The sequence below is a fragment of the Toxotes jaculatrix genome, chromosome 23 (genome assembly GCF_017976425.1).
Source record: "Toxotes jaculatrix isolate fToxJac2 chromosome 23, fToxJac2.pri, whole genome shotgun sequence".
NCBI classification, from domain to species: Eukaryota; Metazoa; Chordata; class Actinopteri; family Toxotidae; genus Toxotes; species Toxotes jaculatrix.
In genome coordinates this window covers 9,496,669-9,512,207 of record NC_054416.1, presented here as the reverse complement: position 1 = coordinate 9,512,207, position 15,539 = coordinate 9,496,669, and the positions used below count along the sequence as shown (strand labels likewise).

The window sequence follows — 15,539 nt, the reverse complement described above, 5'->3', positions numbered from 1 at the left end:
TCAACCACTGAAAATAAATTGCAGCTTGCAGAACCCATTTACTGCAAATATCCAGACATATCTAATATGTTACGATGGTATGTAAATCAATAGAAAAATGTGGTTACGTTCCAGAAACTCCAAGTGACTTCAGTGTTTTCTGTACTCATTCACAGCTTGCCTCTGAGATAATATGCCTCAACAGGCGTGATCGCACCTCCCAAGGAGGGCTCGTTGGCAGCTGAGATGTTGGCATTTCTAGAATGCAATTACTAAACGCATACAGAGGGGATGAGGCCAGTCTATATTTGCACCCACACTTGGTAAACAGAGCACACCAGACCTGAGGCTGACCCAAATAAAACACTGCCTGAACTGTATCTAACATTCCTCATCATTAATTAACCCCCATCCCCTCCTCATACTCCTCTGAACTGAGAAGGCTACCTGCTTGACATGAAAGTAAATACCACGCAGCCTCTATCACGATAATCTGTGGACCAGGGCGAACCCTCCCAACCACACAAGATTAGTGTAATCACATATGTGAAATGACATTCCTCCATGCCGTGTAAAAGGACAAAGGAGGGTCAGCGATGGCTAGCAAAATTTAATATGTGTTCTAAATAAATACATGGAGCCCAACCGATAATGGGTTTTTGGGGCCGATGCCTATTCTGATTTTATGGAGCAAACAGATGGAATGAGTGTTCTGAAACTGATTGATTAATCAGCTGATACTCTTTATATCTTATTCTTCACTGTTAATTAATGTATTTTAATATTTAGGTATGGTAAAATACTTAATGTACTGAGTGAAGGCACTAGCAAAATGTCTGATGTCCTCTAAAATATTCTCAATATCAAACTAGCTATGAAATTCATGCTGCCATTATTACTTAGTACTAAAGTACTAAGGATTCAAGTATAATACGACATATCTAATATTGTAAACATGCATCTTTTTGGTATCAAGTGTTTGTGTCCATGGTTGAGTTTTCATTTCTGGCAGACAGACTCTGGTTTTTCAGAGGACAGGTGGTGAGGCAATGGGATGGCACAGCCAGCCACCTCCTACCAGCTTTTGCCAAGACAACAAGGCCCCTAAGAGTCCCCTTCCTTTGCCATCGCTTCCTTTTCCCCCTTGCCCACGCCCACCTCTCAAGCCCATCTCTGTATCTAGGCCATGACTGCGCGGGTGTGGTGGATTCTCCTGCCAGCAAGGGGTACCTGACTGCCAAGAAAGAAAAGCAAAACAAAAACGGCACGGGCTGTGATAGGGAGGGAGGGAGGGCAACAAAGGAATTATTTCTCTATAGACCAAAGGAATTCTGAGTCAGCAAGGGATATAACTCCACACGAACCACACACGCGCACACACACACACACACAACATGTCTCGCCATTCCCAGCCCCCTGGAGGAGCTCTATATATCAGGAGAAGCTGCGACAGAGCCCCTGAAGTAGCTGCTATTATGCAACCCTTCTGGGCTAAAAGTGACTGTAAAGTAAATCATCTTTCTCTGCCGCCAGCCTGACCTCCATATTGCAGAGAAAGCTCTTTCAGAATTCACTAGCGGAGTATTATGCTGAAGGCACCATCTGTGCAGGCTTTACTAGCAGCCGTGAGATTAAAGGCAGTTAAAGCATCACATTCAAAAGCCATCTCCGCAGTCAGCGTCCAATCAAAGATGGGAAGCCTAAGTAAGGGCCACGGCCTATATAAGACTCTAGGTGCTGCTGGTTAGTGTGGATCAAGAGGATGCGAGCTGTGTAGGTCGTGCCCCTGATCCCCTCGTGCCAAATGGGCCTGCTCCAAGGGTCATGCGTCCTTGAGGATCAGGTCAGTGAGTAAAGTCAGGACTCAAAAAGGGACACTTGACAGCTTGACAGCCTGAAGGGAGTCTCGACTCCCAGACTCTTTTTTTTCCCCCCAAAGTCTTTACTTTGGAAAACTTTCAAAGACATTTTCGCTTAGTGTTTTCCCCAGCAGAACTCTCCTGCAACTTAAAGTTAAATAATTGCAATGCTTGTGTACAAAAAGAGTGAATACACAGGACTAAACAATTTTTAAAATATCCACTTCCTTCACTAAAGGCAAACAAAGGCACAGAAAAGTAAACACTGCCATATACCCTGGCAGTGGCTACAAATGGTATCAAAGTTAGCTGGCTGTCAAACACACACTACATTCACTTTCAGCAGCAGTGCTGCACAGCCCAGTACTGTGGAACTGCATAGCTCTGTACTGTATACACCATCTGTTAGGCTGAAAAGAAGTCCCTGCCCTTTTAACTGCCAGCTACAAAACAGACAGTACTCAACGAATGTTCAATGCAGCTTACAGCCATTGTCTGACAACGTTCCTGTCATGAAGTGTTCGAGACAGAAAACACCCATGAATTTGGGCTGGTGAAGGGAAAAAGCTAAATTGATTTCATTCTGCCAATTGTTGCCACAGTGCTGGCTTAAAATCACTTGGAGATACACTATCTGCCGGCCGACTGGCTGATTTGTACCTCAATTTGGCCGTCCCCGAGGCTTGCCACATTCCTCCAGGGGGATCAGATTACGGTCTATACAGGGAGATGGGCCTGGAGCATTATGGGTGTTTTGGTCTTACAACATGGGTCTGACACAGCTGAGCAGCAGCGTGAGCAAGACAGTGTGCAAAAGGTAATGAAAAGAAACACAGAATGAATGGCAGATGGTGGCCTAGAGGAAGCACTGTAGTCATGGTTGAAAGCAGGGATGGCAGAACCACTGCGAAAACTTGAACGGAGGAAAAAGACAAGAAATATGTTGTTGGAGGGTGGCTGGAATACATGACAAAGAGAGACAGGGAATAGTTGAGCCACTGAAAAAAAGAAAAAAAAAACGGCCTCCTACGGTATCTTACATTTTTACAGGAAAGAAAAAAAGACAGTGCTGACTTAAGTAACTGTCGAGCTTTGCTAGAAAAGCTGTCAGAGACATTGTGCTCTTTAGTATTCTCGCGACTGTGTGTCACAGACGCGGACATACCCAAACTTGTGTTCACAGCAGTTCCTGTGCACCAGTGGGGCTTCTATGTCACTCAACAACCTTGCCAGTTTCTGTGAGGGCTGGGCCACTATTAAAGGCTTGCATGATATAGCAGAGCGACGAACAAGCTGCCAAAGGACATGACAGCTAGTGAGCGGTGTGTGTGTGTGTGTGTGTGTGTGTGTGTGTGTGTGTGTGTGTGTGTGTGTGTGTGTGTGTGTGTGTATGTGTGTGTGTGTTTGTAGGACTGGGGTGTGACAACGGCATTAATTAACCAACGATGGATCACATCTTGGGCTCAGACACACAGAGTTGAGATTAGCTTGTTGAAGCAACACGTCTCCTATGGCTTTACGCTTCAGTTTTCAGTGAGTTAAACACAAACAAAAACTAAAAATCTGTGAAATGAGACGCTCCTGCTACTTCCTCGAGTTTGACATTCTTTTGAATCGTCACGGCACAAATATGAAAACACGTGCACGCATGTATGAACATGCAGAACAATGACAGCCGACTAGCACATCAGCCACAGTCTGCAGAGACACAGGCTCTCTCTGCATGCAATCGATAAAGCAAAATGCAACCATTCATTAGCAGCAGGCCCTCTTGACAGCAAAAAGATACAGCAGTTCATGAGCCCTCCCTCTGCTCCTAATGGTCCGATAGGGCGCAGTACGGCATTAAAGCTTAAATGATTGGTCATCGTAATGTATGGCTCCCTGGCGGTGTTTGGACAGGCACAAAATCAATCCAAGCCACGGGACACACTAACCTCTCCACAATCTGGCTAACGGAGGCACACTGTGAGCTCAGACCGACGAGGTATCAGTTTGCACTATGATCGCGCTCGCCTAGGCCTGGCAACTGCAGAGGCCAAGTCCAAGTCAGCTTTACTTCCAGGGGGTCACGACTGTCTGTTCTGTATTGTGCTGCTGGCAAGCTACACTCAAACGTGGACAAGCTCTAGTGTAAATTAAATCTAACTTTAAACAAGATAAATTGACCTTGAAATTACTAGCAGAATATTCCCAGAGAAAACTGACTGCTAAGAGCCAGCAGCTAGTAATGAAGTTTCAACTAATGGTCCTTTTTGAGTTGACCCAGGGGCCTGATTCAACAGACAAAACAGCGAGGGCGGGGTTACAAATACACATCATCTCTACAGTATGCCTACTCTTACCACCGCACTAACACGCACACACATCACGACTCCGGTTCTGGTCAGCCTCTGCAGAGAGTGTTTTGAGTGAGTGGGCCAGGCAGCGGTCCTCCTCCCTCTCCTCTCCACGTGGGCGGGAGTGACTGAGTGGCCTGCCATCATTAGCTCTTGGGCAAACTTAACCCCTCTTTGCCTGGTTGTCTCATCGGCCATTCCATACACAGGTTGTTGCTACAGGCCAAAATAAAACGGCTGGATGATAAATCCTTACAAAATTCACTTTAAAAAAAAGCCATAAACCAGTAATAAGCTCAATAACAAGTACACATTTTTAAACGAAGCCCTAATATCAAAAAGTCTGAAAAAAATGAATAATTAATAAATTATTATGTATGTGAGTATGTGAAGCATGCCAGCCATCAGGAAGTACTGTCATGTCGTGTCACACAAATGCCAATCTAACGAAACAACAACCTGTCAGGTCAATTATAGAACGCGCTGACATCCAATGAAAGATTTTTTTTTTTCCTACGGTAGACAAAGATAAGCAGACACCAAATTCACCACCACATGGAATAAGAGGGTTAATTTTCAGCCAGGTGGTCTATAATTAACGTGTGTGAATGAGTGTAAATAAACCTTGAGGCCTCGCCTCGCCTCACCTCCAGCTGTATTTGTATAGCTGGAGTTTCTCTCTCGTCCACACTGGGTCCTTTAGTCAGTTAGCTAACAACACCTGAAAGAAAGGAAAAGTCCCCCCAGGGCTGTCATTTCACACAGCACACTCAACAGTGAGTGAACAGAGGAAAAACAACGTGGCATATAATGCGCTTATTTACCCATCTGTAATTAGGGCGTTCCTCAATTAAGCAAATTTTCGTTCATTTGCTTAATGGAGCTGAGAAAAAAAAATCCTTACTTTAAAAAGCTCCACGCAGAACCCAAGTCTTTGCACCACAGAGAGTGAAAATTACTGTACGTGTTTATGTTCTAAATGTCCTAAAAGTAGTAAATCCCTTGCTCAGTTGCACCTATTTTTGTCCCCACTGTTACCCAAGGCTTTAATGAAGTTTATCTATAACACTTAATTAAAAGAATTGATTGGTTTGTTAATTAAAAGGAACTGTGCATACAACACGATCTCTCTTGTCGTGTCTGATAAAATCTGCCCAGCAGTAGACTCATTTCTCAGACCGCAGCTGAAATGCTGGAGTGGTAAATAAAAAGGTGAAGGAGTGGGGTAAATAGAACACCATATTCTTTCACACAGCAGCAAACAACTGGCAAGCTGGTACACATGACATTCAATATGAGCCCCACACATTCTTCACTTCAAGGTCTCCTGGTTTACAGCGAAAAGTGACTAGTGCCGAAACTGCCCTGAAAAATGTGAAATCGCAAGGCCTGAAGCTCGTCACTGGCCAAGAACCAGTGGGCAACTTCTGAATACGTGGTGCTGATGCCATGCTGGCTGATACTGCTCCTGGTGCCTATGCTTCAGTGATCAGCCAAACCAAACTCCCGCCCAAATAAACCTGCAGTGGAATGCAGCACTACACCCTGGAGACAAATCTGAATTCTGTGAGATATCATATTCTGCTCTTAAGGCTGACATGCTTTATCACACACCCTGGGGGCAAAAAAAAAAAAACACATCTCCAGTCATGATTGGACCACATTGGCTGAAATGAGAAAATTCGGTCTCACTGGCTGTAATACCCTGGATTCGCTCCAATGGATGCAATGGTTCAGAAGCAAATTTGCATTTAGGAGTCATTCAGTTAACCAATGTCACCGTGCCCCTGTTTGGGATATGCTAATAAAAAAAAATGCCCAGGAAGGACATCATAACAAACTCCCTCATAGCAAAGGCTTGACTGTACCTGTCAAGCTATAATGTCAGATAAAGTGCACAGATTGTATACTGCTTGTATTTCTTGTATGTTCCCTGACATACATGCCCGTGTACTGTACATGAAAAAAAAAACCCATCAGCATATTCATCAGTTCTTCATAGGAACAGGTCGCATTTGCATCAGCTTCGATACGTGTGTAGGTGTCAACAAGTACCGATGCCTACGTGATAGCAGAGAAGAGGCAATCTCGACTAGACTGTTACTGTGAGATATCGTGCACCCTTCCCGTGTCATTCCGTGCTATATGTGCACAGAGTGGATGAGCCAACACAAGAGTTACAGCACCCCTCCCCCTGCACTGACTTTTCTCTGCTTACTAATCTACCATTTACAGGCAGCCCGCAGATGGCTTTACTCCTTTCACCCATATTTAAATAGAAACGACCGCCTGGCACAACACAGGAGTGTGTGTCTATGTTTGCATCTGTCACACGGCAGCATGCAGAGGCTTGTCTCACTCCTCGAAGACAAGTCTCCCATTTAGCATGCAGGTATGTTTTCGCCACAAGGAACCACCTCCTTCTAATAAAGCCAAGTACAACGTGTCATAAGGGAAACCGAGGCCAAAATGCTGCGTGTTGACACAGAGGAAGTTTGTCTCAGATAAAAACATTACTGTGGACTTTTATTGTGAGGCACAAAACATTATTCGGTGTTGCTAAAATAGTTTCTCATTTGGCACATGGTCCGAGGTGGCTGCGTGTGTGTGCATACCTGTGGGCTGGGGTTAAATAAATACACAGGCAAATCAAAATGTAAACATACTGCAATTCTTTTACTTATGATTAAGGGTTGTACGGATTCATTTATTACACTGGTGCACTGATTAAAAATTATGCAGATTCAACTGCGTCAATCTGCCGAAAGAAAAAAAGCAAAGCTCACAAACAACCTAAATGATGTAACTCAGCAATCAGCCGCCACACCTGGTATTTATTAGCTGTTGTTTCCTTGTCACCTTTGCCTGATGATGGTTTTACATAACTGTCAGACACTTGGAAACATCACTGCAAGGACTAAAACTATTATGTCTTTGTATAAGATTTGTTTTCAGGGATGTATGCATGCTCCTGCACTGTAGTCAAAACTGCTGGGTTCATTGAAATAACTGACTATCTGAAGTAGTGGTCTGTCTAAAACCTGCCTTTGTGCCCACATGCACAGCCACAGCTCCTCTAAGCCACTTTCATTCGCTTTCACTCACCAACCTGCCCACTCCTACACACACACACACTTCCTCCCCTGACAGGTGTTCAGAAGTTGAAATTGGTACTGTCACTACCACTACTAGTGTTACTATTACCACATTATTAGCCCTGTTGAGACTGAATTGAGAGGTGAACAGTGCGGACTAACTTCATAAAAGCATTTAGAAATTTTCAGCAAATTATTTAAAGTTTATTATGTTTGAGTCTTGGGCGTTCTGTAAACAGTTAACCAATTTCTACTAATTGAAACATTTTTTGCTCTCGCAGAATAATGTTTTAATATTACCGTCATGTTAATTGTTAACCTTATTTTACTGTGCATGTCTGTTTAATGGATTCACAATTTTACCTCATAGTTTTCAAATCAGAATGACAAAAAGCCACTGATTCACAGCCCTTGACAAAGCATTTACTCTCAATTTTTTGCTAAACAGAATTTGGTCATAATCCCATGACAGATGGTTTTCTATATCTGATTCTGCTTTCTCTGTTAACTAAAAATGACCCACCTTGTAGCTAATGTGCATGTACGTAAAAGAGTGTGTGTGTGTGAGTACATTCTGAATCTACCCCCCCCCCCCCACAAAGAGTGGAAGCTGAGGTGAGAAAGCAGATTTACTACCATACTGGCCTCTAATATAACCCAGCAACCCAGTTGCACCCAGTTCACTGGGTTAGCCTCTCCTCCCCCACACTCACTGTGCTGGATGCTCTATGTGTAGTTACATGTGTTGTAGACACTGCATTGATTGATTTGTGACTGTGCTGCGACCAGCTCCAGAGAGGGATCTAATGACACACGACTCTCGTCTCTGTTCCAAATGGCTTTTGTTAGCCACTGTAGCTCACAAAAGGACCCTGTGTCGGTGTCTGTCAGCCATGAAATGGGAAATGCAGAAGATCTGTTTATATGGAGGCTGATTTTTACCAAATATAATAGCACAACATTACGATCTATGGCTCTTGGATACCACTGTGAATACAGGCAATCAAGACAGGAATCTTTCTGTTTGGTCCTCTGCAAAATGGTATTTTGGTCATTGAAGACAAAAATGTGGTGCATATGGTGCATGTAAGGCACCTTACTGGGAGCCCTAATAGTACAAAGCCACACTGAAACGCCATCCATCAACATATAAGCTACAAACCAGGTTCAAATATATCAACAGTGTGAGTTCAAAGGCTTGCAAATCCCCAAACTATACTCATAGGCTTAGCTACAAGCTAAAAATGCCAAGGTAGGTAAACAGTTTTTCTCCCCCTGTTGCTTTATTGAGACCCACCATCCATTTGTTCACATGAATTAGCAAGAGCAGCAGCTAATGCATGGAGTCAGATTACAACCTCTGAGCAGAGCCGCCTTTATCCCCCTATATGGAGCTTAATCTGTCCAAATCCGCTGCTTTGCTGTGCCCTAAATCCACAACAGAGCCTAATTCCTCTTTAATCTAATGAGCGGTAAAGGTGCACATACTCAGGTTAAGAGTGCCACAGACTATGTATCTGAGCATCACATCACAACAGAGCTGGCTGAGGTCTTCCCCACTATGCCATGATGAAATACATTGTTATCACAAACCGCCAAAAAGTCACGGCAGACTAGTCAAGCATGACAGGCTTTGATCGCTTGTTTGGTTATCTCCTTGTCATAGTTGTCTCACAGTTTGTGCAACAGGCGACATTTCCAGGTTGAGCTGTGCACATGGACTACTGTCAAAAGATGCTGTCAGCCGCCCGCACCCAGATTTCTTCAGGAGATATGACAGCAAATAGGGACTTGCAGACTTATGAAACTTAGGAAACTGACTAACCTTTTCTTATTTAGGAGTTAAAGTTCTTGTTCTTGTTAAAAACACACACAGAGCAACAGCCTTTCACAGCCAACCTAACTTGATAAATGAGCGAACTATGAGGAGTGGTTTAGATACAGCATATGACTGCACAATTAATAATAATTGTGATCATAATTTTCCTTCCTTAAGTAATTAAACTTGACTGAGCACGACACTGGCCGTTTGCTATGTAAGCACCTATTCTGGTGCTTTGGATCAAGCACTCCTGTTCATAGGTCAAATGTTTGACCAATCACAAGCTGTGAATAAACACCTTCTGCTTCTTTCTGCGGTGGTATGTAACTTGTGCTTACTTTTATCATTCTACTTTTATTACTAATTAAACCTCAGATTATTTTTGATGAACCGATAAATTGTGTGGTCTATGAAATGTCAGACCCATCATGCTAGAGTTACTATCGCATGACAGGGGGCTGTGTTTGGCATTTCTGCTTGAAAAATAACTTAAAAAATGTTTAATTGATCATTAAAACTGTGGCAAAATTTTCTGTTGATTGACTCATCAGTGACTAACTTTCACAGCTCTAGTATTGTGTTCAAGTAAAATAACAACTTTGCTCCCAAAGACTGATTAATGACTGGGATATTAACATTGACCAAAATAAGGATCTAATTATTTTGGCCATAATAATGATAAACAAAAGTGGCTATGCTCAGTGACTCATGTCTCCATTTACCTTTTCTCAAAAGTGAGTCAAATAAATGTTGAGCATCTACCAAGACTGGATCAAATTGTCGGCCAACTCTCACAGAGATCAATTCTATCCATTAGAGGAAAAACACCCTCATCGACTGAATAAAGAGCATTTTTCAGTATCTTCACATCTTCGCAAAAATATGAACAGTTTTTGGCAGTAAGCCAAAGAACATCGCAACCACCCAAGAGTGTAACCCCATATGCATAAAGACAGATTGACGTCAACTAGTTTGCTTCCTCTCCATCCCACTTAGCAGCAAACGTACGTCATTATTCGCTCCTGATTAAAATCGAATGTCTAGCAGAAGCAGAAATTACAGTATGTGCCAAAAACAAACCAAGGATGAAGTTACTGACAATTTGAGTTCCACAGTTTTAGTAACACCAAGGGACCTCTGACTTTACAAAAATATGGCAGACTATTTCTACTGAAATTGTAACTTCACAAATTACAGAAACAGCAAACTGGCACAGGATTAAAATCACAAACAACCTCAGCAGTTATTATAAATCATTTAACTTTCCCGTAGCAATCTTATTCCCTTGCAAATAAAGCTGATGACAAAGTTTATGCATGCTAATGAGGAAATATTACTCAGAATGACAACACCTTCAGGAAAATTCTTATAAATGGTCATTTTATATGTCTGTATTACACTGTGTCTACACCTAAAAACAAAGAAAGACTATGATGGCACACGTGTCGGCTTATGAGCATGAAGCAAAGCCGTATGCAGGTGATCACACGTAAGGCGAAGATCAAGTATGTGGCATTACTTAATGTTCTGTTCTATAAATGACTCGGCTATCCAGCTGGGATCAGTGGCTGGCATTGCGCCGCTGTCACCACCACCGTCTCTCCAACCCACGCATGTCTGAGCATGGGGGCCTCTCCTCAAAAGTCAAATGTCAGATGTTATCCATCCCCACTCATAGAGAAGGACCCGGCGCACCGACGGGAGCTCGGAGGCCCTGCTTCTCAGCTGGTGATGGAAAAACACCATTACTGAGCTAGTTTTGCTTTGCAGAGAGGTGGTTGTCATGAGTGCACCATGACGACCATATTACCAACAGTTTCTTCATTTGATATGGACCTGAGGATAGCACTAGTATTAACTATCATCCAGTATTTAACAAATCCAAAAAATGCAGCATAATGATAGCTATTCTGAGCTAAAAAAAATATATATATATATATAAATATAAAAAAAAAAAAAAAAAAATATATATATATATATATATATATATATATATATATATTATTTGCCCATGAAACAATTAGTGGATCAACAGAAAATTGATCACCAACTACTTAATTTACCTAATTTTACTGGTTTTAGGTTCTTTAATGTAAATATTTGCTAATTTGCTGCAGAAATTCTGTTTTCAAACATTTTACTGACAAATAGATCAATCGACAGAAGATAGCCATGAGCTGCGGCTAAATGGCTAATGACTGTAGCAAAAAAATCATGACCGCAAACTCTCTCTCAGAATAATCAGGATTATCATGAGTCACAACATAATCCTTATTTAACTGCTACTTAACCTGGTAAGCCTTTAAAAAATTAATGCAAAACGTCTGCAGCGGTCAGCTAACGAGCAGGAATTCTACACAGCAACATCAAACCACTGACTATCACCATGCAGGTGATGGAGTTTATTGTATTTTATGGTTATATACTGGAAATTGCTCATACATTTCAGCTTGTTTATGACAGGGATAAAAAACATGATGAAAATTATGCAACTTCGTCTGCTTCAACTGATTAAACTCCTATGAGTAATTACTGTGGGGCACTGGCTTGCAGGAGCATTATGATAATGCATTTTGAAAACAGGTGGATGCAAAGCACTTATGATAAGTTGGTCTGACACCTTGTAGCAGGGCAAACTAGGCAGCTGAAAACAAATTACTTCACACATATAGCCTGCAGTTATTTTGGAGAGGTGCTTTGTACACAGCCAGCGTCTCTGTTGTCATAATACTGATGCATTACCAAAACACTGACTTCTTGAAACTGGATGAATGAATAATGAGTTAAATTACTTTGTTGATCTCAGCATCAGGTTTAGAAGTGAGCCCCAGAAACTGGCCTCTCAGATTCCTTGGCAGCCCGTCTAATGACTAATCAATACATTTTAACCTGATTAAGACCATAGCAGACCTTCACTGAGTAGAACAGGGAGGTGCTGAAAATACAGTATTGAGACGTGCAGTGCGATGGCATCTCCTCAGCGTAAAAAAACAGAACATGTGACAAACGGAAAAGTAGCTTCAGATCCACATAACATGACCGGCCAAGTCCCTCAGTGATATTGTTAAGTCTCTTCAAAACCCATACTTGTCATATCTATTTTTCATTACCCTTCAAGTTGGTGGAGACTGCAGGGGGATGATCTCTTGAAATATTAATTACAAAAGCACCCAAGACATGCTGTGACTCTCTTTCAACACTCAACCCCGTTATCTGAGCAAAATGAAGCCATAACACAACTGGTTAGCTCTGTGTTTTGCTACGGAAAAGAAAGTGTTGCAGTTATCATTTTGATAAACATTTTTTTTTTTCCGTTTCAAATGGCACAAGCTAAGGCTGAGAAAGCAATGAAGTGGAACTATATTTGCGACAGAGCTGAGAGAGGCAGAGCTCAGGCTTGCCCTTAATATAGTGTATAGTCAATGATTCCAGTCATGGTCTTTTGAACACTGCAGCGTCGCCTTTTCTCCTTCCTAAACAAAATCCTAATGTTTAATGGTCACCAATGATCTAATCATTTCAACCGGTTGAACTCCAGCAACTAAGCCTGAATAAAATTACTCAACAATTCCTTCCTGGGCTTGTGCACACTGTGATAGCTGCACATGCCTGTTGTGATGCACTGGAGCTGGAGAGGATAATGGTTGCAACTAGTGCTTGATCAAAATCAGCCAGTGCATATAAACACATTCTGTCACCTTAATTCTGAGGAAAGGTTTTGCAAAGGTCTTCTGACATGATTAAAATGGCATAAAGTGATCATATTCAAAAGCAGAAATAGGCTTAATACTCGTAATACTGCAACTTATGTGGAGAACTGCCTTTAAGTCAACATAAGATGTCAACTGGCATGAAACTGGGCAGGCTGCACTGCTCCAATTCCGTGTTCACGGGGTAGGTCGACTCGATTATGATCTTTATTGCATTCTTATGGTAGACTGCAAAGGTGGAATGTCAGACCTGTAAATACAGAGGGCAGGAAGAAACAGCCCATATGCCACAACACAAAACAAGCACAAGATGAATACCCTCCCCACCCCACCCCCCCCAAAAAATATGAGATTACAAAACATAGGCGACATCAAGTAGTATTATGCAATGCTGAAAACAGAAGCCTTGGGAAAACTATGCTTGGTGATGCATGCAAAATGAGAGAAAATCGCCCTTGAGTTGAAAGCAATGGTTGTGCAATATCTGCATGCACACTGTAGAGCTGTGCACTGTATATACATATATGAGTCAAAATGACCACGCATCTGTCACACTGCTGGCTGTGCTCGTCGCTAATGAAAACAGTGTGCAAACAGAGAAGCGGCTATATCACGCCTCACAGGCAGAATGTGTCACATTTCTAGCTAAATTCTTGCTCTGGTTCACAAACTGGAGTTGCCCTCACTTCCTAGTTTACTGCTGCTGTCATTGCTCGGCTAACACCCTTCTTCCTCCATAGCCAAGCAAACAAATTTCGACTACATTTGCTGCCGCTGCTACAGCCGTGAATTCTTCAAGTCTGCTTCTGCTGGTCAGAGGGAGAGCCGTGGTAGCGTCTAATTTCAGTGTGCCATGAAAAAATTACACTTACATTTCACCACCCTGTCCGTCGTGGATAACTTCGGTTCATCATTCGGCTTGTTTTCGGACATTTCCAGTGTGATATAATATTGAGATATAGCAGAAATGAGACTGAAAACGCTCCCTGCGTTGCTCTTGCCGAACAACTCTTGAGTCTATCCGAGAAAATAGACCGCAGTGATCTCACTCGGTCCTATCAGCGGCCAAAAATACTTGCAACAGGGTTACAATTTCACTGCTGGTGCTGTAGGAGCTGCTCTGTCTGATTTACTGTTACTCTGTATCAAGTTGTCTGAGCGCAGTGTGCAGGCAAACGTGCTAACCCCAAGAGCCCGCCCCCAAATCACAATGCCTCTTCCTATTGGTGGAGAGCGGCAGGCTGCCACCCTGACTGTACATTCACTTTTATCAAAGGGCTGTTCCTCTGTCAGTCTGACTTGGTGTGAATAACTGTTACTAATTACTTATAATAAACTTATTATAAATGTGTGGCCGGGTGTGCAAATTAAATAAATGAATAAAGAGATATAAAATATGCAAATGTTTCACCTACAATGTGTTCCCAAATTCACACAGAATGTGTTGTGAATTTGGCACAAAATGATAGCAACACGTTTTGCTTTGGCTGAAAAGTGTATTTACACGCTCAGCATGTAAATCACACTCTCATTTGTAAATTACATTTCATTTGCAGTACATTTTATGCCAGGAAAAAAAAATATATATTGTTTTTTAAATGATAAAAAAGTTAAAAAATAAAACAAGATATAACTGTTATATATTAATATTCATACTCCCATGGAGATAAACCATTTTGAGTTTAATGGCTCCATGTCCTTTCCTCCAGCACCACCCTCAGGACAAGATTTGCGGTTTCACTCTTTGGTGTTTACACTGGTGATCACATTAGGAGTGTCTCGTTTGAGGTCATGGTTATCCTGCCGCTTTATTTGCCTTCATGTCAGTGGTTATGGAGCTGGCTTTGATAGCATTATTGTCTGCTATAGAGGACTTGGTTTGTTCAGTTGAGCTCACAACAGATCCAGAGGAGGATTTCATGTCCTGTCTTTGTGGTTAGATCAGAGTAGTCATACAGAAAAATGTGTGTGAGTGACAGATATGCATGGATGGGAACAGCATGATCTGTCACTGGTGAGTCACCAGGTACAACAGCACGGGCAATTTGCATGAAGGAGACCTCAGCTTTCACCCACTCACTCTCTCAACACTGCATTTCAGTTACCCCACCACTGCTCAAAGGAAATAAATGAATAAATGGTGGCAAACTGCTATTGGGGAGACACTAGTGTGGTATGAGTCAGTTGTTTGGCAGGTGGAGGCAGTTAATGAAGCCTTGGGTTTCACACTTCTCTCAATGTGTGTGTGTGTATGCATGTTCTTGTGCATGGTAGGTCAGAGCATCTCACAGCCTTTTTATCTCTGCCTGTAGTGGAGACATCCACACCAGATCATTAGTTTCCGGTTCCAACCTCAGGTTCCAGCACTCTGCTTTACACTGATGGCTCTGCAGACTTAATTAAACTCTGGGCAAATCTGTGACTCAAGTTGTCTGCTTGACCATGACTTTTGTGTTTGTTATTTGCTGTTTGGTTTTGTTTGTGTATTTGCTTACAAATAGACCTAGTGTGTCTTTTTTTTGTGGGATATTCTAAAATACTGATCATGGCTATGACAGTTAGAGTTCAGACTTTTTCATTATTTTGTATGTGTTTTTTTTCTGTTTCTATTTCTGTCTCGGTTTACACTACTTCCACTGCAGCTTTGGTAGTTTTTATTTCACAAGGACATGTGAGAAAACATCAGAACTCTCAAAAAAATGTCTATCTATTTTGTCTATCAGGTCTGGTGATAT

General features: G+C 42.1%; 1 protein-coding gene across 2 annotated transcripts in view; it reads right to left on the bottom strand.

Moving 5' to 3' along the window:
- Positions 1-13,937, bottom strand: part of LOC121177106 (serine/threonine-protein phosphatase 2B catalytic subunit alpha isoform) — a 59,607-nt gene extending 45,670 nt beyond the window's left edge. For both annotated transcript variants that reach the window (XM_041031313.1, XM_041031314.1), the window contains exon 1: positions 13,677-13,937. In XM_041031313.1, coding sequence (XP_040887247.1) covers positions 13,677-13,737 — 61 coding nt within the window. In that variant the 5' untranslated portion in view covers positions 13,738-13,937. The remainder of the gene's footprint in view (positions 1-13,676) is intronic.
- Positions 13,938-15,539: the final 1,602 nt, after the last annotated feature.